The 25,929-nt window shown below is 44.4% G+C and overlaps 1 protein-coding gene across 2 annotated transcripts in view; it reads right to left on the bottom strand.

Moving 5' to 3' along the window:
• DDX31 (DEAD-box helicase 31) overlaps positions 1–25,929 on the bottom strand; it is a 66,794-nt gene that overhangs the window by 10,131 nt on the left and 30,734 nt on the right. For both annotated transcript variants that reach the window (XM_067541610.1, XM_067541611.1), the window contains exons 17-20: positions 24,134–24,273; positions 16,880–16,961; positions 10,780–10,891; positions 4,833–5,013 (exon numbers count right to left, since the gene is read on the bottom strand). In XM_067541610.1, the coding sequence (XP_067397711.1) occupies positions 4,833–5,013; positions 10,780–10,891; positions 16,880–16,961; positions 24,134–24,273 (515 nt within the window). The remainder of the gene's footprint in view (positions 1–4,832; positions 5,014–10,779; positions 10,892–16,879; positions 16,962–24,133; positions 24,274–25,929) is intronic.

Here is a 25,929-nt window from a genome sequence, read left to right as displayed (position 1 = left end):
ATTCAGTTTTTACCAAACAGTTTATGAAGAGTACGAGTGAGGTGAGACAGAGAAAACACGTGTGTATTCAGGAAAGGGTATGATACAGTATTCCAGAATTTAAAACAAAACAAACAGCTGGCTGCCATATTGTGACTTTTTGGTTTCCCTACCTGGGCTCTTTAAGGGGGATTAAGAAAGGATGTTTGAAAAATGAAAGTGTTTTCTTTGTCCTCTTCGGAGAACGTTTAATGACCTCCTCCCTGGCATTTTATTTCTCTATTTCTTTCTTTTTCTCTGGGTGTTCTTTATTCTCCATGCAGGTGGTGAGAGATGATGCTTTGGTTTACGGACTGCTAAAAAGATATCGGATGTTTGGACACAACGTGTAATTACCATATGACAACCGATGCTTGCAGTATCACATGATAAATCCTATTAAAAGAAAGTCTGTTTGGTGACTGTGCTGCTATTATTTCAAGCCTGCATTTTACAACTGATTTAAAAAAAAAAAAAAAAAAAAAAAAAAAAAAATAACAGGCCAAATTCTGATCTCAGTTACACCAGTGTAAATCCAGAGTAACTCTACAGACATTAACAAAGTTACTCTGGATTTACACTGATGTAACTGAGAGCAGACTCTGAGAAAACACACACACACACACACACACACACACACACACACACACTCTGAGAGAGAGAGAGAGAGAGAATGTTAATTAAAAAACAAGTTTCTGCACAAAAGAACAATTGTTGCATGGGGGCAACTCTGATTATTTCGTGGGGGTCTTTATTTTCCAGCTGCCCCAAGTTTTGAAATCTGGAGTCTGAGCCGTGACCGGCCTGTGCAAAGCCTGCTCACTTTCCCTGACCTGCAATTATACAAATCCACGTGCACATAAGCTTTCAAATCACTCTTATGCCATTTGTTCTACCACCTACTGTATTTTGAGTCTGTCTGTACTCTAATGGGATGGGAGGCTTGGAGAAGGAGGAATGCTATTAAAGAGGCACATAACAGAAAAAGTAGCTGTAACAGAGTAGCAACATCACAGGAACAGAGAGAGGCATTGTCAGGAGCTGAGTAATCCTGTGACACACTGCTGTCAGTCATCACTTGGCTCCCTGCTGGGCCAGCAAGACATCAAAGCCCGCCCCATACCATCTTACATGCTCTTTATCGGCTAAGCAGGCTATTCTTCCCTAAATAAAGCCCTGTTAAATCCCCCGCTCACAGGGGCATTCCCGTCCTGTTGCCCATCTGCTGGCGAGGGTCAGCTGAAGCAGGAGGCAGAGCCCCGGCCTATCCCCGGTGGCTTCTCATAGCAATGACAATGCTGTCTCCAACTTTTTTTTCTTTAAGCGTCCCCTTCTCTTCCCTCCACCCCTTGCTTTTTCCAGCTCTGTGCATGAGCTGGAGATGTCACAGGCCTACAAACCATTATGGGGATTAGTATTTTAAATGCAGGGTGAACGCTTGCTAATGTGAGTTTGCAGCAACAATTTACACAGAAAGAGACAAACAGACATTTATTAACGAAGAGAGACTTTCTTCCTTTTAAAGAAATAAGTAACTTTAGTAGCAAGCAATTACTGGGAGCAACTCCTCTGCTGTGGCTACCAAGCAGGAGACTAACTCCCATAAAGCAGTGGATGAGCCAGAGCTGCCTGGGTCTGATCAAACACAAATTGCAGCCAGCTCTTTAAAAAGCAGCTTCGGCCGTTCCATCCCTTCCGGTCTGGCAGACAAATTCAACCTTCCCCAGCAAACCCAGGAGAGACTTCATCATCCCATTCTGCATTACATTATGAGCACGCAAACAAATCCAGAGGCAACGGAACAGCTCTGCGCCACTCTGGGTTTGCTGATAAACATCCATCAGTCAATATATTAGCAATGAGCTATTTGAGTTGATTCAGACTTGCTTAAAGTCTGGGGTGTTTGAAGCCCTGGTTGTAGTTCAACCACTAACTTTTGTTTACACCAGTGTTTTCCTTAAAATGTCCTGCAGCTGCACTAGCACTGATGAGGTGCTGCCTGTGACTGGGACTGTGGAATTGCGAGTGTAATGGGAAAGAGGCAAATCCCGAAAGATGAACTGCAGAAGTCCTGGTGCTGGGCACCTCTGGTGATCTGGCCCAAGAACAACTGTTCTATGTCACTTACAGCTAACACTCAGCAATCATCAGATTTATAAAGTACTTTGCAAATATTAATTAAACCTCACAACACTTCTGGGAGGCAGGTCAGTCTCATCAACATCATTTTAGCAGCTGTGAGACGGAGAAGCTCAGGTCAATATTTTCAAATCTGGGGACCAGATTCTCAGCTGATGTAAATGGGTATAACTCCCAAGGCGTCCAATGATGCTGTGCCTATTTACACCAGCTGGCCCTGGGCGCCTAAAGTCAGACACCTAAATTCGCATGAAACCACTTCAGCGGCCTGATTTTCAGAGCTGAAGTCACTGAGTATTGTGGGTCCTACGAGTTCTGAATTCCATCCTTCTGCTTTAACGATGATGATTCTATGTTATTTATATTGCAGCAGTGCTTGGAGGCCAGTCAGACCCCTGTTATGCTAGGTGCCGTGAAAAAATGTAACAAAAAGATGGCCCCTGCCAAGAAGCACTCGCAGTCTAGACTTAAGATGAGAGGCGGATATGACAAGCAGATGGGAGAAATGCAAGGTGACAAGTGTGATAAGCAGTGGTCACAGCACACCAGCTACCTAACCATTGTCAAGACTTTTGTAGGCATTGGTGGGTTCTAAAGAAAGAGGTAAAGGAGGATAATGCCTTGCAGATGTAGGGAGCTCCTTCTATGTGTAAGGAGCAGTGCATGGGGGAAAAGCACCAACGTTGCATGCTGGGAAATCTGACAAATAAGCAATCAGTGTAGGTATCATTGGCAGAGTGGAGGTGGGAGTTTACATTTCTGTAGCACAGAAGAGGTGATAAATGGGCTGGGAATATGCCATGAAAGGCCTTGTAAAGACAAGTAGTTTGTGCTTCATGCAGTGGAAACAGGGGAGCCAATGGAGGGTGCAGAGAGAGGGTGATACAGTCTCAAAGCGAGCCAGGAAGACCATTTCTGCAGCAGCAGCTGGAGGAGAGGACACTGCATTGGTCAAGGCCAGAGAGGAAGAGGTTGCGGTAGCTGAGCCGCAAGATGAATGTACGCTAACACAGCCGCGCGCCTAACAGACAGGAGGGTCACTGCTTACACGTTGAAAAGTGAAAGTGTTCATCTCCTCAGCCTCTCTTCGATTCCAGTGCTTCTCCATCCAGTGCAGAATACCAGACAGGAGCAGCCCAGCTCGAAAATGTGGAGACTACATTAAACTAGGTCAGGGGAGATGCTATAATAGAATTATTTCTGAACATGTGGGAAAACCATGGTCTCAACTTCTGAATGCCCAGAGGGCCAGCCTGGGAAGGTGTACTGTGGAATGCAGTATTTGCACTGTATAAAAAGTAACATGCAAAGCAATTGCTCTAAGCACTCTGCTGACCTGGGGATGCTCTTCAGGAGTCAGTTCAAATGAAAACTATTATCTCCTGCAAATATTTAGAGTGAAGGGCCACATCCCTGAGAACATGCCCACAGGAGAGGGAGAGGGTAGTGAATCTCTAGGCGGTGCTAGTGCATGGGGTGCTCAGAAACCGAGTAACTGTCAATAAGAGAGAAAGATTCCAAGTTGTGAAATTTCTCACGTTCTGCGCTGTGCCCTGGAATGTTCATAGCACCCTTTGTATCCCATCCCCCCTACCTGTCTGTCGTCGTATATACTTCAATTAACATGGGGGGAAACCGAGGCACAGGGAAATCACGTAACTTGCCTAATCACACAAACCAGTGTCACAGCCAGGATTTCCTGACTCCCAGTTCTGTTTCAGGATCATTAGATCAGCACGGCTTTCCCCTATCTGCCCACATCCCAGTCAGCTCACCTCGGTGGCACATCCACTCTGCCCTATCAGGTTTCAAAGCCACTCTCTTGCCTAGGCAGTTGGTGACATTACAGTAGGCCAGGCTACACGTATACACATCCATAGACCAACTTCAGTTTTGCCAATGGCCTTTAGACCACACAGGAGAAGTGACTAACCCTGCGTGGCGAACACCCGATGATCTATTTTGTAAAACGATCTGTTACTCTGAAAGGGGGAAGCCTTGTTCACCTAAAGAAATAAATCAAAGAGGCAGAGACCCTAACAGGCCACATGAAACAGCACCTCTCCCCATCCTACCCACCCTCCAATGCTCATTAGCTGATTTGTGAAGAAACACACCACACAGCAACTCCTCAGTGGAGCTCAGCACTGGGCAGATGAGACCTAGTTTAGCCTTGCGGGCAGCACCACACGTGCTTGGGGTTTGTGTGTGTATTTTTTTGTTGTGGGGAACCAAAGGTGCTTGGCACAAAAATTCTACCTCTTCACCAGTGGACAAAGGCTGGCCAGAAGCACCATACATCATCAACTCAATCTGATCACTCAATAGCATTGTCAGGTTATCGAATAGCCAAATGAAGTTCTCAGACGAGTCACCCTCCCTTGAGAGCAGGTAATGCTTTTCCTAAGAGCCACCCACTATATCCCATGGTCTCGCGAGTGACTTTTGGGTGGCAAGTCATTCAAAACCCAGGGCCTCTCCATGACCCCAGACCACAGCACAGAGTACAAGGAGGAGGAGGATTTTTGCACTCTCCTCTCCATCTTTCTGCTCCATAATTTATCCCAGTTTTCTCCCATTATTTTCCAGCCTCCTTGGTAGAAAACATTCAAACCAGGCGTCAAAACAGCATACTCATGATGTGGGCCTTGCATCAGAGAGCTGGACCCTCCTACCTTTTTGGTTTCAGTTTGGTTTTCTTTCCTGGACTGGTAGCCATGGAGGCGCTGAGGTTCTGAGGGGCATCTCTCAGCCCAAAGCTCTTGGCCACGTGGCCCAGGTGGAGGGATTTGATGTGGAAGATGTGCTTCAGATTCTTGGGATAGGTGGTGTAGGAGCGAAGGAAAGACTGCAGTGCTGTGAAGGACAGAGAGGAAGAGTTATTCTTTTCAATGCATTTTGGATTTTTTTTTTTTTTTTTTTAAAACCTAATCCATCCTGCCTGTTTCAGCTGAAAGGACGTTGCCTAGCCATTTGTGACACCCTGGTTAGCAGCTCTAGGAGTGGTTGGGATGTTAAAAATACATGAAGGTTGTGAAGTACTAGTGCAATACGGTAGGAGGAGGAACGTTGTAAGGAGAAAGATCAGCAGCTGAAAAGAAGCGACATGAAGATACACTAGGTCTGCAGAGGTCTGCATCTTCTAAACACTGCCCCACCATCCGATAAGCTGGTGTTCTTCAACCTGCTCAGGAACTGAGTGGGTGACCTCTTCTGGTAGGAGCTTAGAGAGGAAAAGAAGGGGAGTAGGAGGAGGAAGAAGACAGGAGGAAAGACACAGAGAAGGAGTTGTGGGGAGGGTGGGGACAGACTCCTCCGATATCACAGTCCCAGCAGCCCATGAATTCCTCGCCAGTCAGCATCTAGTCTCTTATAAACACATGGATTTTCTGTTTCATCACCATGCTGAGAACAGAGCTCACCTTTTAAAAGGGGGCAAAACCAGCAGCACGTACATTTCCTTAGTGCCTTTACCCCTCTAATGCCTTCCTCAGATCTTACTGCTCTAAGGACAAGTCTCATTAATGGCACCATTGTAAACCACTCCTGGGAGCATTCCAGGATGCTAACTGCACCCAACCTTCAGGATGTGGCTGTTTCCTATCTGCTTTTGGGAGAAGGGGGAATTTTAGGAAGGAGGCTCTTGGACTGAGGCTCAACCCTCCACCCGCCCCCGACTGCCAAAATCACCTGCACTGCTCCTTAAATCTCCCATTCCTTGCTCTTGCTCAGACCTGCACCTACAGCTCCCCCGCTCAGTCCCTGACAGCAGCAAGCTCTAAACTCTAACCTCCCATGCCCTTGCTTGTTGAGCCACTGGACCAGCAAGTTTGCCCACAGCTTAAATCTAATCTCTCGGCAGCAGCCGGAGCTTGGAGTTTATGAACAGTAATAAAAATGTCATTTTAACAGCTCAGCTCCTGGAAGGACCCTGGGAATCCATCAAAGCTCTGTTTACTGAGTAAAGTGAAACTCCTTTTCCCAACTGATGAGAAGAAACTCAGGTGAATCCTTTGCACCCCTCCCCTAATTTCATACTCTGAGTCTTTCAGGGACCTCTGAACAACTAGGGACCAGAGTTTTCAGAGAGGATGCTTAACATTTCAAACGCCCAGGCTTGCTGGAGAGGCCCTCAATAAAACACCATGAGGAATAAAGACCCAGCTTGAATGCTCTCAAAATCCCAATACTCCTGCTCTCTCTCCAGAAAGCTATTGGGTCACATTCAATCCTGCTGTAAGGTGCAACGCTCATGAAAAATTCTAAGGCAGCTGCACCCGCTTACATCAGCTCTGAGTCTGCCCCATTGGCTATTTCATACCCATCAAAGCCCTCCTTCTTTACAGCACTCAAAATGGCTGGATCCCAAGGACCTTGTTAGCATGAGAGTGGAGCGTGCTCCCAACAGCTTTACAGGGATAAGAGGTTGCCAAGACCAGTGCTTCAGATCTAAGAAGCGGAAGAAAACTGTCAAAGACTAACCGGCTTGTAAAAGGGCTGGGGCCTATCTTACAGCACCCTCCTCCTACCGAACCAGGCTTTGTTCTTGCCGAGGCGGCTCACTCCCTAGGTTAATTTTGTAGCAGCTCTCTCAAGGGGTCCACGAAGCAGGTTTACAGCTGGGGGTTGTTTTTTTTTTTTTTTAAGTCTTCTTAACACATCCAAAAAACCTCGCGTACTCTCCCCTCAAAGTCTGTACAGGCTGAGCTGTCTCTTCCCTAGTCTGTCCCTCACACCAGTAACCAAAACTTCCTGGCTCTTACCTCAGAGCCTCAGCAATAAAGGACTCCACACAGTCTCCCTTCTGTCTGTGGTTTCTGGAGCAATTCCTCTCTGCTACTCCCAAGTAGCAGTTTATTGGGCGCACGGCCTCTGGCCCCTCCACTTTCTGAAGGGTGCTGCAGTCCTCCTCCTCCATTTCCTGCTGCCCTCTTTTGTAAAAAAGTCAGCTAAGGTATCCTTCACAGGGCTTTGCCAGAGGAATGGTCTGCGATTGCCAACTCCAGGCATTCAAAAATCTTGAGTCAAGCCACAAAAATCACGAGACTGGCTTTAATAAAAGCGTGGGGCAGATTTTCAGCAGAGGAAATCATCCCTGCTCGATGACTTCAGAGCAGCTATGGCAATGTACACCAGCTGAAGATTTGAACCCTTGAGATTTAAATAAATAAATGTGTGTATGTGGGGTGGGGGAAGAGGGGGTTACTTGAGCCTTCTGCTTTCTGAGTCTTTAGGGGGCACTTGAGTCATGTTTTCAAGCTTTTTTTCCAGCAACCATGAAGGCTAGAAATTGAAAGCTGAGATTCACACATAATCACATTGGCTCCAGGTGCTGGGGCTTGAAGGAAAAAAAAAAACCAACCCCTGATGTCATGAGAGTTGGCAACACTGCAGCACCTCATACATATAAACTATGCCTTAACGATGGGGGAGAAAACGGCCTGGATGGACACTGCTCCTTGTTACACTGGGGTAAATCTGAGGTAATTCCACTCACTTTGCTGAAGTCCATATCGACACTGGTATAACCGAGAGATCTGGCCCCTCCTTAACACCCGTTCTCACCCTCTACCCCTCAGCACTGCGGCTGAGAGAGAAAGAACGAACGACATGTGACAGAGGCTAGTCAGGTCACTGAGTGGATGACTGGAAGGAGTTCAGACACTACAGCGATGAGGGCGGTATAAAGAACACGGAATAGCAGCGCTCAGATCTGAATACCATACCCCGGGCGTGGCCTGGGCAGAGCAGTTATGCAGAGGGAGGAAACATTAGAAGACGTGCTGGAGTACCCAACCATCCCTGCCCTACACGACGAAGGCTGTCTGCCCACTGTGGGTCGGTGGGAAGAGAAGGAAGTAAGCAGCAGCATCAGTGATGCTCACCCTCAAGTTGGCTTCCTATCAATGACCTTTCTGCCCCTCCCCCCGCACCACAAAGTACACGTTGTGTTTGGAGACAGCTTGTGGGGGTAGAACTGTCAGCGACTGCAAAATAAGAAAACATGAAGGAGAAAAGCAATGCCACCCTCCTCGTCTGTAACCACAGCAATGCCAATCCAATCTCTCCTGCTCCTCGTTTTCCATTTTGAAAAAAGGGGGCCAAAGGCAGGCGTGAGGGGCGGATGGGTAGGAAGCCACTCCTTTTGGAAGCAGCCTGTAATCAGACACTGGACGTTACCACTGAGTAGGTCAGAAAATGCAGAAAAGGGAAACGAACACACTGCTGGCATGGTTTCCAATGGATTGTCTGCCATGAAGGCAAAAGCCAGCTGCAATATTAATTATTCATGATTCTTGGCTCGGAAGGGGAAGAAGAAGGGAGTCTATGGAAGCCAGTCAGTGGTGGAAAATTTGCATATGCAGATAGTGGAATAGGAGAAGGGGGAGCAGCCCTGGTGCAAGACGAACGCTGGATGCATCATGTTTCATCATTTCATGACATTCTATATGTATTTCCCCCCAGCAGCCATCAAAAGTCATCTGCATGATAGCTCAGCAACAGAGTGTGTGTACAGAGTTACTCTGTGCATACACAGACATGGATATGTTTTGCACAGGACCAAGCCCATTCAGTTGTTTCCTTTTGTCACAGTATATTACAGGTAGCATGGTGTAGAGGTCTGAGCAAGGCACAAGGGTCCAGGACTCCAGGATTCTATTCCCAGCCCTTCTGCTGACTGTGAGACCACTTCCAAGTCATGGAAATGTCTCTGCTTCAGTTTCCTCATCTGTAAAATGGGGATGTCAAGAAACCTTGCTGCTTAGGACCACTTCATGGGAAAGGCAGGAATGCATAAAGAAGGTGGCCCTTCCAAGGAAGCAGGAACGCGTCTGTGATTGAGCCCAGGCTGTGGTTCAGGAATGAAGAAAACTGTTGACACTTCTTGTTGAGTCTCACTGCGAACAGATCTACTCGGGGAACTCCCGACTGCTGGAAGATGCTGTTCATGACATCTGGGCAAATAGACCATTCACGGCAGTGGAAGGATCCAGGGAGGGGATGATAGCAGCCAAGGATACTGTGCGGAGCTTCACCCTACTCATGAATCTGTTGAGTTTTTCGCAGATTGAGAATAGGTCTGAAACCCCCCTTTGGCCTTTGAGATAAGGAAATATCGGGAGTCAAACCCCTTTCCCCTTAGTTCCTGAGGAATCTCCTCTACTGCTCCTGCTCTTAGGAGCCTTTGCACCTCCTGCATAAGAAGTAACTCATGAGAGGGGTCCCTTAAGAGGGATGGGGAAGGGGAATGGGAGGGTGGGGAGCTACAGAACTGGAGAGAATACCCCTAATCAATTCTACCATATGTAGGATCCATGTGTCTGAGGTTCTCAGACCATGCACGATAGAAATGGGATAGACGGTTCAGGAAGCAAGGAGAAGGATCCGGAGTCTAGTCTGGTGTGCCTGCCTCAGGTGCACCCTCAAAATGCTCACTTGGAGCCAAAGGACTGTCCCGCTGAGCCCTGACCTTGGTTGGACAGGGGAGTTGTGGTGTCCTACGCTGGTCACTTCCGCCTCGCTTCCTAGGGTAGTCCTGCCTAGGCTATGCCAGGTGAAACTGCCAAGTAGGCTGTGGCTTAAAATGCTTCCTTTGTGCCTATGAAAACCCTAAGGATTTCAGTGTTGCTCTGAGGAGTCTGGAGTCTGTCTGCTGTGGTGGGATTCACCCAGGCACTTCAGGCAGAATTCGTGGGGGTCACCCATTGGCATAGGCTTATAGCAGTTCCCACCCAGTCTGAATCCTTGGGATTGAGGCATTTCCTGGGGGAAACACAGTGGGAGGGAACCCCCAATAAAAGTTTAGCTAACTACTAACAACTAATTCTACTCTATTTATAGGAACCGCAGAAGAAGACCACTGGGGAAAACGCTTGCCGAAGCAAGAGAAGATAGACGCTCCAATGACCGTCCCAGGTGGTAAGAAGGAACTGAAGAGGCAGCGGGTCAGCAGGGCCCTATATACGGTGCCATGGTGGCACAACTCCAGGGGGGCGCCTGCACCGACCCGACAGGTAACGCTAGGGGGGAAACCTTCCGACAGTCGTACGTGCGGCGTGTACAGACCTACTTGGAATCAACATGAGCAAGCTTTGAGAAGAATTGTAGCTATCAGCAATTCCTCCTCCTCCTCTGCTATTGTCATGCTTTCCCCATGTACACACACGCGCGCGCGTGCACTACTCTGAAGAATCTGCACATGAAGTGAAAATATATCCTTGGATGAGGGCTGCTGGGCATTCCTTCCAAGACATTCTGACTCACTAGGTCAAGTGTATCCCTGGTGTAAACAATGAATTCAATACTGCTACAGCCAGGATGAGGTCAGCTGGTTGCCTCCGACCTTCCCAATGTAACACACAACCTAGACACTCCCACGACTGGATTGGAGCCCTCTAGTTGTAAATCCTAATGAAAGCCAAGACTGAACCTTATTTGTGCATAATACGTGAATGCAAGAAATTAACATTTATTAGCCTTCTGCTTCCATTTCAACCCCCCTTAGAGCCACTGGCCCCAAATGTTTCTGCTAGGCCTTTCCCCCAAAGCCCACCCCATCAGAAGGGAACCCTTGCAGTTTGTATCAGCCATTTGGTAATAAGCTTAAAGAAACCTACTGACCTTTCTTTGCCCACTGGACAGTTCCCTCGCCGGAATGCACATAATTTTCAAATTCCGTCTGCAAGACCGTCGCCCGTTCCCGCACTTCCTGAGGGTCCGTGCCATGGGATTTCTAGGAGGGCGGTGGGAGGATTAGAGGAAAGAGAGTTTGAGTCAGGAATAATGAAGCAGTTTAGAATAGATTTAATAACAGTAAAATCACACAGTAACCACCCAGGGGCCAACAAGGGTAATCCTCTCAATATTACTAGGGAAAAAAATATGTATAGATAAAGATGTTAAAGTCAAAGCAACCAGTGAGCACTGCTTCGTGAGGGGAGCAAATCTATTTTAATTTTGTGTTTTCTAACCCCTATCACATATATTTTCTCCCCTTTCCTGCTAGCAACCACTTTGGATTCACCAATTCAGATGCCAATCTGGGTTACATCCAGACCAGTGGAGTTACTCCTGACTGACATCACTGGGCCCAGTTTTCTGAATGATGATGTTCTAAGTAAAACACAGAGTAAAATCAATCAATCAATTCATACAACCAGTCCTGCCCTCGGACAATGAATCTTCTCTCATTCCCTATCAACTTCATGCGCCTTGCTCTCATCTTCACTGATCTTTCTCTCCCTTCATTTCTTTCTTCATTCTCATCCACTTCACAGTATCCTTCAACCAAACTGCTCTCTCCATTTCTTTCTTTCACTCTTGGCCTGCCTTCCTAAACTCTGAACAATCTCTTCCTTCCAGCACCCGAAGCGCCCTCTTCACTTCCTTCCTGAAAGCCCCTTTATGCAATGACGACTTTGCACCTTCCCACGCGTGAACTGTTGTCCCATGTGTTGCATCTGTGCACGTTAGACAGGGGGCTCTTTGGGGCAGGGACCGTCCAGTCATTTTATTCTTGGATTGTTGGAAAAATGTCTACATACTTCTCCAAGCTGCAAAACACAGCGGACCAAATTCACTCGTGGCGATACGGGGTGCAAGGCTGACTTAAGTGCAGTCATGTCTGGTTACTCCTGTGGTGAATTGAATTATTAACAGTAACAAATCTGAGGAGCTATTTCCCAGTTGAGGGCCCAGGCAAGTGTTTAATATGCTGGAAGTGGAGCCACCTCACCAAAGTGGACATTTGTCATTGTCATTATCAAGTTTCTACTGATGTGAAACATAAAACTTTTTTTCTCTCCCCTCCCCATCCTCTCCACTTTGCTTTTGTTAAGCCTCACAGGCGGCACAGAGTGTCACCTTCCCAGCGTTTTTTAATATGAATGTGAAATTAGCGAGGTTGCCCTTTCCCCTGGTGGACAGAATCCTCTGTTATTAAAAAGTAAAGCACTTTAATAATGAAAACTTTTTCTCTTTTTCCTGTGTTTTAACTGTTTAAAATTAATGAGAAGGGCATAACAGTTGTCAAAGCGATATTGAAAGCCGGGTAGCCAGGACCGAATAAGCACGAAAATCCCTCCAGAGTGTTAAATAAACAGTGCTTCAGCCCTCTCCGAATCCCTCTGTTGGTTATTGTATACATTCTGTAACAGCACTCAGAATAGATCTGAGCGCTAGGGAGGCAGAAAGGTTTCAGAATTCCAATAAAGGCCTCAAATTAAAGACAGCCTGGTGCGAATTTCAGGAGAAAATTAAAGAGACCTCAAGCTTAAGTGACAGGTGACTTGCTTCTGTGTCACAACTGTCAGGGGATTTAGTGATAATATGGCAATATATTACAAAGGACTTTTCTTATTTCCCCCTTTAGGCTTCAAAATGAGGCATCTCTTCCTGCCGGTGGAGGGGAAAAAAAAGTAAAACTAAAACGAGGGATAAAAACGAGGTGCATAATTTCCAAAGTGTGAGGTCAGCCCAAGAAAAATAAATAAAAAAAAAGCAAATGGCAGAAAAAACATAACATATACTTAGAAAACAACTTCCCCCCTCCTCTCCTTCCAACTCCTCTTCTATCCCCCTGAATGTCTCCAGAAAGATTTCATTTTAAAATTACCCCCCTAATAGGCATGAAAAAATCTGGGCTTTGATTCCTGCCTTCCAGGGAGGTTGGTCCTAAAAAAAAAAAGCTAAATTTAAAATTGACTCACAGCCGAGCAATGTAAAAAAACCCACCATACACCACACTGTCTGAGGCTGCGGCAGATAAAATGAGTGGACTGGCAGCTATAAGCAAACCTGAATTCTTTACACACTCAAGTAAACCTCATTCCTGACAGTAGGCCTGTTTCAGTCACTAGGACCACACATCTGTGGCCCTTTTACTATATACCAAGGTCCAAAAGATAAAGTATTACACTATGGGTTTGCTTGACCATTTCCCCTTCTATATACATTTACTGTATCAGTTAGTGGAACTAACTGTTGTAACTGATGGATGACTAAACTAAGTGTATGTATGTATGTACCTATATTACAAATACCCCCTTGTTTATGAAAGCTTCTACTGCTCTGTGTTTATATTGCGCCTTGCATAACAGGACTGCATTCTTGATTGGTCCATATGCACTACCACAACAAACATAATAAATAAATAATAATAAACACAATCCAAAAGGAGCACCTAATTTTATATGAGCATTTCAATTGCATCTCACACACACAAAAAACCATGCTAAAAAAAGAGATAGAGAATCTATTTCATGAGAAATTTATGTTTATTACAGGGGTGGCCAAACCTCAGCTCTTTTACAGTTAAAGTGAGGCTTGTGGAGCCCCCCACACTCCCCCCGCCAGACTGGTGCAGGGTGGTGGAGATAGGGGCTTCTGCCTGTTGAGGAGGGAGGTTTTCCTGCAGGACTGGTGGTCCACCAACCTGCTGCAGGACTGAAGTCCTGAGCCCCAGCAGGCACGCTCTGGCTCTCGAACTTTTGAAGATTGTTGTATGTGGCTCAGAAGGTCAGTAAGTTCAGCCATCCCTGGTCTATTGAGACTGGGGTTTTTGGGGAGGGGGAGGGAAGGATATTGGAAATCTCCAAGTTAATTAAGGAAGAAGGTTAATAGAAGAAAGGATATAGAAGTACAGTAGAAACTGGAACAGGTGGGATGTTCTTATGATTAAAAGAGAAGAGGGAGGGGCATAATGTCTCCTGCGTCTATGATAGTTGAAAACAAAAAGAAGGATTTTGTTTTAATAACTTTTTTCACCTGTCTGATTTGGACTCCCACACAGTCCCTAAAACCCACCAAGGTATTTTTCTCCACACTTCCCCCCCAAAAAATTGAAAGGTCAAATTTATTCTCTTTGTAGGTGGGTGAACATCATGCACCCAGATGTAGCCACATATATATATGCCTAAATATAAAATATACATTTTACAGGCGCTTCCGCTCACTCCCCGGTTGCTCACAGGAGCCCAAAAATGTGTGTTCCAAAGGGGTATTTATAATGGACTTCAGTCAAGGCGGTGAGAGACAAAAAGCATTATAATGAGGTTTCTGTGTGCACGAGTATAATATATACATGACTCCATGCGTGGAGAGCTGGTAAGGTAAAGAGAATTCTGTAACTTGCAGTAGCAAAGACATGACTGGGTTAGGTTATTCTTCATAACAAGTGGTAATTAAAAGTTGCAATTGCTGTTTGTTCCACACAGTCTATTTTGTTTCTAGTTCACTGTACTGGCTCTATGGAAAAGTTCTATATCACTTAGTAGCAGATGACAACCTTTCCACAGACCTTTTAGAAATCACCATATAGAATCTGAAAGAGAATTATATCCCTACTATAGAATGCTATAGGCTGCCATAAAGAAAAAAAATCCACAGAAAGGATTGCAGCCTCTATTACATTGTATAGGTTTTTAAAGAGTAATGTCTATAGAACCCTATTTAATGTCCATAGAACTATATTGGTTTCATCCCTATTAAATTTTTCAGATCATTCCCATAACGAAATATTACCTCTCTTGGTCACAGTCTTTTAAACCTGTGCCATTTGGAAATACCAATTTCTGTATTTATAAAATCCTGCAGCAGGTCTGAAACATCCCAGTTAGGGTGAATCCCAGCTCCAGTGAATTGAATGGCAAACTTCCCATGGTCTTAAATGGGGCCAAGATTTCAACTTTAGATTGGCAAGCTCCTTGGGGCAGGGACCATATTTTTGTTATACGTACTGCACCTAGCATAATGGGGTTCTCTAGGCGCTTCAAAGCACAAGTAATAAATGGTAACACTAGCCAGTTTCCAAACATCGCTTTATTTTGGTATGTGGGTAGCTGTTAGCTTTATTCTACAGATGGGGAAAAGGAGGCACAAAGAGGGTCAGGTAAATGTTTTCAAAAATGGCCATTGATTAGAGAATCCTCAATCTGAGACACCATGGGCTTGATTTTCACAAGCACTGGGGATCCAACACCCTCTGGCCAGCTTCAAAACAGCTGCAATTTGAAAAACAAACCAAAACCTTCCCGAGAAATATTTTCTCTTCCCATCCAACACAATTACACTGGCCCTAGGCACGAGACGGGTTATGTTCCGCCCTGGGACACTGCCAGATTTAAAGCGGCATGGATATCTTTAGAGCCAATAGTGCTAGAAATCGGGAGTTTTATAATTGCTGAAAGGGGAGATTCTAAGTCTCCAAAGGAACACACACAGCTTACTTCCAGGGACACTGGACTTCAAAGTGGTGACATTTTTATGCACAGAAAAAGTATTTTTGGTTATTTTTAGAACATGCAGCAATCCCAAACTCACACCAATGAATCCTTTACACTAAAACACACGCGTACTAAACTATGTATTTGTTAGTCTACTTGACAAACCATACTCCTGAATAATAGGGATTTGTTCCAGTCAACATACAACAGAAAATAAAAAAAAGCGTATATACCAGTGGTTCTCAACCTTTTTTCCCCGAGTACCACTCAGGGGAAAAAAAGGGGGGGGGGGACGAGGGGGGGGACTTTCGGCGGCGGCGGGGTTTTGCGGCAGCGGCAGGGGGAGATTTTCAGCGGCGGGGGGGTTACATGGGGGGGAACAATGCCCTCCACCGAAACCCTGCCGCCGTTTGCCCCTTTTCGGCGGCAGGGTTTCACGGGGGGGGGGGGGGGGACACGGGGGACACGGACGGACGGGGACGACGACGACTTTCGGTGGTGGCGGAATTTCACGGCGGCAGGGGAACTTTCAGCGGCAGATTTGGCAGCGCGGTACAGCTCGCGTACCACCCAGCCTTCTTCGAAGTACCACTGGTTGTACGCGTACCACTGGTTGAGAACCGCTGGTATATACTATTTATTGACTTGAGCAAAGGGCCGGAAGTACATGGGTTTGAATAGAAATGTCAGGTGTTCCACTGATCTTCATTCTATAAGATGGATGGCATAATGGAAGGATGACCATTTTTCTAAGGCATAGGAACATCCACAGTTCCCGACAGAGCCATCAGTAGGAAACTGGAAGACGGTGGACAAGTTGAAGAGTGTTGGCTGGTGTAAGGGAATGAGTGAATTAGCAAAATAAAATTGGATAATGCTTGCCTTTCGCTCACGTTCTATCTAAGACCTGGGCTTCTAAACAGCAGTACTCTCCAATTTGCTCTGATGACCGAGAGATCCATTGCAATGTCTAAATTCTGTGAATTAGCAAGTAAGGGGCTGATCCAAAGCCTACTGATGTCAGTGGAAAGACTCCCATTTACTCCAGTGGGCTTTTGATCAGGCTCTAGGCAAACAAAGACGATAAATTAAAAAGCCTGGAGAATGCATCACAGAATGTATTTTGTTTATTTACTTGGAGGACTTGTGATTTGTAATCACTTAAAATATTTCAGAATCTTCTAGCTAATGGACTGGGGTAGGTTTGTTTAAAAAAAAGCAATACAGTCTTTGGCATAAAAGCCCTCACTACAACACTGCCTGCTGTGTGAACTCTTTGCTGAGCATTGTAGAGGGACTGCCATTTTGGGGCAAAACTTTAAAGGAACATAGATTAGGCAAGTGTGGAATGGCAAGGTTCAACTTGTCATTTTGCATTGCTTAGATCATGGATTTACTAATCCCTTTGCTTGAAGAAACAGAGCCAAGGAAAAGCTTATTTGTCATGCTTGGTTAGGAAATGAAAATTTAAGCAATTCCAAATCAGAACATTTGCTCACCTTGTTTCCCCATCGGCGCCCCTTGAAACGATCATCCTTCATCAGGCTGGACAGAATATTCTCCATCTTCATCTCGGAGACACTGAAGCAGCAGAAAAGAGGGGAAAATGGTAATTTCTCCTCTTTTTCAGAAGACAAGGCACAGCTTTTGCTATAGAAGAAGGAATCTCTTCTTCATGAAGGGGATCAGATACAATCAGTGATCCCAAAAAGCCCACAGAATGGTAAAGGGCGGCAGAGGGGACCAAGGCCTAAAATTTAAGCATGAGAATCTATGCTCTAACGTGATGCCCAATACATTTTCATAGTGCTTCTCACATTCAACAAATCTCACTTCAGCCACAATTTACAACGTAGCCATAACTGATGCAGAACCTGGCAGATGTATGAAGACCTGGGGTGAAATCTTACTGAAATCTTCAAATCCTATTGATTTCAACAGGGCCACGATTTCACCCATAATCTTGCTCCCATTAAACTGAAGGACAAAACTACCACACAATTCAATGGTGCAGGATCTGATTCTAACAGCACATTACAGCAGCTATACTGTAGCCCATTGAAAGATAATTGGATATCAACTACCATAAAGTCTTCAATAATTAGTACTTCCAATTTTAAGATTTAACTGAAAATTATTAATTTAGACCTAGAGAAAAGAAGCAGGGTAACTGGGAAATATTAGTCTATTATGGAAAAAGTACCAGATAAAGTTTTCATATGGTTCCTATCCTCAGTACTTTGAACTGGTTAGTTTTACAGTAATAATTAAGACGACTATAAACCTCTAACACACTTGGATGATCTCAAAGGACTTTAATAAACATTTAGGTGACCTGCAGAAGAAAAAAGTGTGTGCGTGTGTACATGCGTGTAGGAGAGCGAAATTCATAGATTCCAAGGCCAGAAGAGATGGTTGTGATCATCTAGTCTGACCTCCTGTATAACACAGGACACAGACCTTCCCCAAAATAACTTCAAAAGAGTATCTTTTAGAAAAACATCCAATCTTGATTTAAAAACGGTCAGTGAGAGAGACTCCACCAATACCTTAGTAATTTATTCTAATGGTTAAATTACTCTCACCATTAAAAATGTATGCCTTATTTCTAGTCTGATATAGGCTAGCTTCAGCTTTCAGCCATTGGATCATGTTATATCTTGTTTGCCAGACTGAAGAGCCAATAATTAAATATTTGTTCCCCAAGCGGATACTTATAGACTGTAATCAAGTCACCTCTTAACCTTCTCTTTGAGTTTATCACTATAAGGCATATTTTCTAATTTCTTACTCTTTAATCATTCTTGTGGCTCTTCTCTGAACCCTCCCAAATTTATCAACATCCTTCTTGAATTGTGGGCACCAGAACTGGACACAGTATTCCAGCAGCAGTCACATCAGTGCCATATACAGAGGTAAAATAATCTCTCTTTTCCTGCTCGATTCCCGTTTATATATCCCAGAATTGCATTAGCTCTTTTGGCCACAGAGTAAGACTGGGAGCTCATGTTCAGCTGATTATCCACAACCCCCAAATCTTTTTCAGAGTCACTGCTTCCCGGTACTGAGCCCTCCATCCCATAAGTATGGCCTACATTCTTTTTTCCTAGATGCATACCTTTACATTTAGTCATATTCAAATACATATCGTGTGCCTGTGCCTAGTTTACTAAGTGATCCATACTGCTCTGTCTCAGTGACCTGTCCTCTTCATTATTTACCACTCTGTCAATTTTTGTGTCATCTGTAAATTTTATCAGTGATGATTTTATGTTTTCTTCCAAGTCATGGATAAAAATGTTAAATAGCATAGGGCCAAGAATCAATCCCCCCACTGGTGACACACCTGTTGTCCCACATGTTTACAACCGCTCCCCCCAAAATAATATTGTGTTGAAAAACAAACACTGAAAAGGAGGTAGTTTAAGAATAAGTATTCATATCTTGGGTCAACTGAAGCCAATGGAAGTTTGGCTGTATGAGAAGTACTGTATTAAGAATTAAACCAAAATTCTGTGAAAATTTGAGGGCCAAAATACTTGCTCTCCACCTTTGTCCTCCTTAGCATCCTCTATGTGAAAGCCTAGGGGTGCCCTCCATTTTTAAAATCAAAGCATTCTAAATACAATGAACAGAATTTTTTGGCCAAGTGCTTGTGCTTCATAATGCCATGTGGGAGACTCTGGGTCAACTCACAGACCCATCATGCCATTCCCCAGATCAACAAGGTTTGGAGTGCTCCAAAGGCTGTCTATACAGCTTCAGGGTAGGAAACAAGCAGTCTCACTTTCACTCAACAATGATGTTCTTCGTGTGATTAAGGAGTTACAAAGATCAGTCTATTTTCATCCAGAAAGCTGGTGACAGCAACAAAGGACTAGAGGCCAGGGGAAAACAGTGGGATCACCAGGACCTTTCCCTAGGCCACCATCCCCTAAAATAAAACACTGAACAGAACTTGGTTTTACTAGCTTCCAACATCCATTTCCAAGCCAAGTTATTTCCCCTTCCCACAAGATCTTGCAATCATTCCGACTGACTGCAATGTTACTCAGGGTTAGGCTGATCAAACACAAACTCCCTGTTGGAGAAGCTCACTCACCAAGTCTGACATAGCTTCAGCAGCCATCTTCAATGCCAGACCTAAGATTTTACTTTCTTTCCTTTCTGGGATCACAGTCGAAAAAGTGCAACTTCAACATCTCTTTCAGGTGATGTGTAAAACTAAGGCCCTGCCTATTTGTGATCATTAAGGATCCCATGGAACCTTTTGAAATAAAGGAGACTTAATCTGGTGTAATAAACACCCTTTGTGACGTGGCTATTTTCATGCTGTCTAATTCAATTTCTCCTGTAGTTTCCACCGGATGTGTTGTTCTTCACTCCCAGTTGTAATACATAAAGTAAAGCACACGCATGAATATTTGAAGGATTGGGCTCTGAGTTTCCAAGAGGCTACAATTCAGAGGTGGGTGAATTGATCCCTCTATACAAAAGACCAAATTCTTCTCTTTCTTCTATTGACGTAAAACCAAAGTAGCTCCACTGAAGCCAACGGAGTTACTATGGATTTACACCTGTTTACAGGAGAGCAGAGTTTGTGCCAGTGTTTAGGAATCTTTCTGAATCAAAGGCATCATAAGAATGGAAGGGATTCAGAAAGGTATTATTTTTGTTTTCTTAAATTTGGTGAATTTAGAGAATAATAATAATACTTTGCACTTCAGTGCCTTCCATCTGAGAATCTCAAAGAACCTTACAAACAGGAATTGATTGCAATCTTCACAAAAACCTTGCAAGACATAAATAGTAGTGACCTATTTTACAGATTTGGAAAAAGAGGCATAGACAAGTTAAATGACTTTTCCCAGGTCACACACAGAGTCAGTGGCAGAACCAGGAATAGAACCTAAGAGTAAATACTGATAGCTCCACAATCTATTTGCTAAATCACACTGCTAAACGCAAGCATGACACACAGGAAAGCTTCTACTGACAGTTCTGCTAATGAACCCTGATCATGACCTCAAGTGCCACACCATCCCTGCTGTTTCAGTCCGACCCAGTTAAAGGAACGGGGATGAACATAACTTCTTGCAGCTGATTTTCTCAGCAACACCAAGATCATGACATGCAGAGGAAGGAGCAGAGCCAGTCAAGAGAAGTTATGATTCGGTCCCAAGGGTTGTGAGTTATCGTTCTGCATGGCCAAGATCCCAGCCTATGTGGAATGCAGGAATCAGCCCTCATGCAGCTAGGAAATCTTGCATAGAGAAGATTCTTTCACGGAGAATAGAGGTAGAGAAAGGAAAGGGGGGGAATGGCAGGAAGGGAAATGGAGCATAAAAAGACAACTGAAGGTTTTCTGTTTGTTTTTGAAAAGTATAACAGTAAATTATAACATAAATGGCAACCACTTAAGCAAGAGAAAGGCATTTCTCCCCATACCCCCAAAGGTTGCTTTGACAAAGCTATGAATGAACATGTCACGGCTTTGACATTGATTTGCCTGAAATATGTCACCCCTTCTCCCTTTCTCCTGGCGTGGTGCCAGCTTACAGCCTTATAGATATGCGAACTCGGTTCACAGCAGGGAGCATCATGCAAAGGCGGAATGGGGGTGGGGGAGACGACTCGTGCCTTCACGTGGATGCGCCTTCCTTCATAAATTAGTAAGGCAGCCGTTAGGAGATAAAGAAATTATCTGATGGCTGTCGAAGCAGGCACTGCTAGATTACACTTGAAGGAACTAAAAGAGACATAAGCAAAAAAATATATATCCATATCTTGCTGACTTTCTTCTGCTTCTTAGCTCCCTTCCTTTGAAGGAAAATCTTTTAGTTACACACAGGGCTGAGGCAGAACATTTTGGAGTCTAACCTTAAAAAAAGAGGGAAATTCATATGAAATGACAGAGAGTGTGTGTGTATTTCTGGCTAGGGAGGGAAAATGTAACATTAAATTACACAAAACAAGAGAACAAAGTTGCAAAGGAAACCATGCAACATTCCTGAACCCACTGGGTATTACTGTTCTCACCAAAGCCAAATGGAACTGTTTTGGCAAATCTAACGCTGCTCTGCGATTTTAGAAGCCAAGGAATTACTTCAGGTACAGGTGAAAATTAATTGCGAGTGATTTCCGATTTCAAAGGCAGTCATTCCTAATTCTGAAATAGATTTTCATCCAGGAACAAGCTGCGTCTGCTTTGATTATTTACGACTGTCAACAGTTCTGAACCTAAACCCAATATGAACTGGCGGGAGGGAAAAAACCTCCTGGCCAGATCCTCAGATGATATAAATCAGCATAGCTCTCTTAATTTGCACCAAAACTCCAGGGATCTGTCTTGTGTTTTGTCTTCCTAGAAACACACATTTTACCTAATATTTACATATTGATAAACATCAGGACTTTAATTAAAAGCATATTTTAAATTAAGCAAAGGAACAAAATACAAACCCAAACGACTTATGCAGGCTTAATAGAAAGATACAAAGAAGATCCAGGCTACAGGAACAAAAGTTATCAGTGCTTATAGATGGCCGTCCAGTGCATGCTGTCTTTTGCCCTCTACCCTAATTTAAATTGTCAGGATTATCACCATAACGGCTCAGTTTATGAAGCGTGGTGGCAATTTATATGGATGGCACTTGCTGCCATGAGCTTTAAACTGCCTTTCCGAATCTTCTCTGTAATTCATCAGCACTCCTCTCTAGCCTGTTGCCCCCTCACATTCATTGGCACTACCTGATCTGGAAGAGAACAGGATAGACCACTACATACAGGCCAAACCACCCACCTGTCCCAATTAGACACACATTTCTCCAATCAGGTAGCTGTGGGTGAATTACACTCCACTGCCTAGAGGTCCTTAATCCTATAGACAGCAAGTTTTATTACGAGGATTAAACTGAAAAATAAGACAATATACTCAGTGTAATTTGGTTGTACTGATTTTAGAAGGACTAAAATACATTTGCATACACCTCCTCCTGTCAAGTAGTGGAACACAACATCTAACACACCCCAACGAGCAGTGGCCAACTCAACAACAGGTCTCCTTGGCTGGCATAATTGCCAGCAGGCTCAAGAGACACTGCTCCTTAAACTTGTCAAAATCACCAAAAAAATGGATGAAACATTGCTAATTAAAATTAAAGTAAAATAAAAATGTGCAGTTTCACCTCTTTATCCCTTCCTCTCAAACAAACACACAAAAAATACAACTTTCCACCTGGAGTTAAAAACTCTCAATAATGTGGGATTTCACCTTTAAAATGTCAGTGCTATTTATTACATGGGGAAAAAAAAACCTGTCAGCTTAGTCCTCCATGTCTTGCTGGTGTCTGCTAAATAGATAGTTATCTGGGATGATGGATGGCTCTTTGTTAGACCACTCAATGGCTCACAGCCTAGAATAAGCCAGTATTTGTTGTCAATGTTAGTTTGTTTCAAGAATCCAAAACCAAACTAGATTCAGAGCCGCTCCTCCCCACATACACACACAAAAAATAAATAAAACAAAACAAAATAAAAGCCAGTTAATCTGTGTATTGTCGTTTACAGGGCTCCACCAAAACTGGTGCAGTGATTTTATTTGGCTGTTATTCTGAATGCCAAGAACCACTGATATGAGGAGCACAGGACGACGTGAACGTCCAAATGGCTGGTGAAGAGGTTTGGGACGTGGTGGGAGAGAAAAGAATGCTCCAAATCAGCAGTGATTAGCAGGGTAGAGAGGATTCACTCTAGGATGCACAACACAGGTTAGAGGTAGGCTCTTTCCCTCCTAAATTGTGAGGAAGACTCTAGTGTTCACAACAGCTGCTGGATAGATGGCTGCCAGACACAGAACTCCTGCTTATACACAAAGCAGGCAGTGGCAGTGAAAACTTCCCCCACGTCTCAATGTACCTCGTGCTGGGTCACCTCTCAGGGTCAGAAGGCAATTCAGTGTTCATGACACGTTCATCCTTGGCTTCATTCGGAAGAAAGCTGAGAGAGGGGACTAACAAGGTGGTGGATTCTGTGATGTGGGCGCTTGTCTATTGAGAACCAAGACCTTATTTCATGAAAACCACCGAACAGCCAGGCATACGTAGGCTCTCTGCATGCTCATTAGCCTCTCTCGCCTTCCTCAGCCCTACTCCCACTTTCTTTGACTAGCCAGAACTGGCAAGCACTACTGAAGCCTCCTCCCCAGGCTTTGCCAGTTCACGTCACGCTTAGCCTGCGACACTCATGTCATCCCAGTCCTGGGCTCTGTACAGTTCTACCAACCTTCCTTAAATAAGATTTACACTAGTCTCTACTATTCCAATCCTGTGCCCAAACATATGGCACAGCTTGGCCAACCATCTCTCAGCTGTGACCTGTAACGCCCCAGTTATTCCAGTCCTGGATCTCTGCTGAAGAGACAGCACAAACTCTGACAACGTGGGCAAGGGTCCAGTAGTCATGAGAGATGCTCACTTGACTTGTGACCTCCGGTAGCCAAGATCTGAACCCAGGGCTTTAGAGATGGTAATTGTGCACAACAGACCCCCTTCTCTCCCCCTCCCCCCAATACATTTGTCATACTGATGATTTTATAGGTTTTAGTTCTCTTTTTGCCATTCCGGGGCTAGTCCTGGAGCACAAGAATTAATAACTCTTATTAAAACCTGTACAAGACACAGTCCCTCTGAAAGTGCCATGGAAGGTTGATTAGCTGAGATGAGCTGAAACTTTTGTTCAGGTTTCTGACTCACTTAATCTTGTGAGAAGCCAGCGAGTTGACATATTCTGCCTCCGAAGGAGTCAGGACGAGCAAGCTGTTCCCATGACAGCCAATCCGAGCTGTCCTCCCAATTCGGTGGACGTATTCCGCAGGCGAAGCTGGAGCGTTATACTTCAAAAGGAAACAGGAGAAGGATAAGGAGGAATTAACGGAACACGGTGGTGTTAATTATAAACAAGGCACCTCATCAATTAACCTAGAAAGGATCTTTACAAAACCCAAGTGCTTTGCCTTCCTTAGAAAGGGGCTGTTAATAAAGAACCCATCGGACTCATCCCTACTCAGCTCAGCCCCATCAGCCATAGCAGGATTTTGACATGTGAATGTGACACATTGGCCAAGTTTCAGATAATAGGACAGTTTCCCCATCTCAATCTCTCTCTTCACTTTTTAAATTTTATTTCTACACAGGCTTGTCAGTAATCTGTTTCCCCACTTCTTTTTTTTTTAAAAAACAGGAATGCCCACACAGAGCAATAAGCTGCCTGCAACACAGTTGGGAGGAAAGCTGCCAGGAGAAAAGAGAAGGATTCAAATTCAAAGTCGAGCTAAATTGCTCTGGTTTGTTTAAAGTGAATCAGTGCTAGTTACTCGGCAGAAAACAACCACAAGCAAAATACAGGTGTACAGCTCTTTATGTTGGAGGCAGGTGATGGATACAGACCCATTGTCTTTCCATCTCTACCTATCAGACACTATTAACATTTTGATTAAGCCCCCAGTAATGAACTAGTGCCACCCATTTACTTCAATAGGAATTAAAGGTGCTCAGCAACTTGTAGGATCAATCAGGTCTTATAAAGTGGGACTTGTTCGCCTCCTCCCCCCACTTACCTGGAAAACCAACACACAGACACACACACACACAGCTTAAAAGTAGGCACTCTGCAGTTTACCTGGAAAAAACCCGACGACCAAAGCCCATTCTAGTGTTTATACCTGCACCCTCTGGCAAAATTTCGACTGGCTAGAGGTGTGAGCGAGATGCTGTGAAAAATCTAATTGCTCCCTGCAGGTCAGTGCTCATGGACACTGCTCTCAGGACAACTGAGCTCTCGCCTTCTGGACAAGCAGAAGTCTCCCCGGGCCTTAGATAATTTGCACTGTGTTCACTCATTGGCAACTATATCTTTGGATAAAGTATATTAATATATTGGGCCTGGAAACGAAAGGCTTTGCCCCCATCCTCCTCTGACCAGCTATTTGCTACAAAATCTACCTATATTTTTTTAAGCCAAAATTAAAATCAGACTAAATTACATTAAGGGGCACGCTAGAAATTAAAAGGCTGTTTTGTTGAGGTTGAACACACCATGCTACTTACCCCAGTGTCACTAAGGGTCCATCTACATGGCTGCTGGGAGGCGGCAGCATCTTGGGCCAGCTGCTCAGGTATGTACCTAGGATCTCAGGTGGGATTAATTTGAGCTGCTGCCGGAGCCACACTGCAATTTTTAACGTGCTAGCTCGACTGAATCTAGAGTTTGTACGTCTATCCGAGCTGGGAATCGCACCTCCCAGCTGCAACATAGACATACCCTTAGTACCTGAAAATCTTGGGATCCATATTCCTCCCTGTATTTTTGAAAGTCAGCTTGTAAAACTTACAATTTTTTTAAAGTTAAAAACAATATTTTACACACACTCCTCACCCCCTCAGTTCTTGAAATTACAGCCTGACGTTTATTAAGATCCAGTTCCCATTGAAAAGAAGGCAAATCCTGCTGTGGAATAAGAGGGTACCTGGGAATCCTGTGACCCAGAAGG

This window comes from Emydura macquarii, unplaced genomic scaffold (genome assembly GCF_026122565.2).
Source record: "Emydura macquarii macquarii isolate MOO-44397 ecotype Brisbane River unplaced genomic scaffold, CSIRO-AGI_Emac_v2 contig_691, whole genome shotgun sequence".
NCBI classification, from domain to species: domain Eukaryota; kingdom Metazoa; phylum Chordata; order Testudines; family Chelidae; genus Emydura; species Emydura macquarii.
The sequence above is the reverse complement of the archived record's forward strand: the minus strand, read 5'-3'. Positions and strand labels throughout refer to the sequence as shown.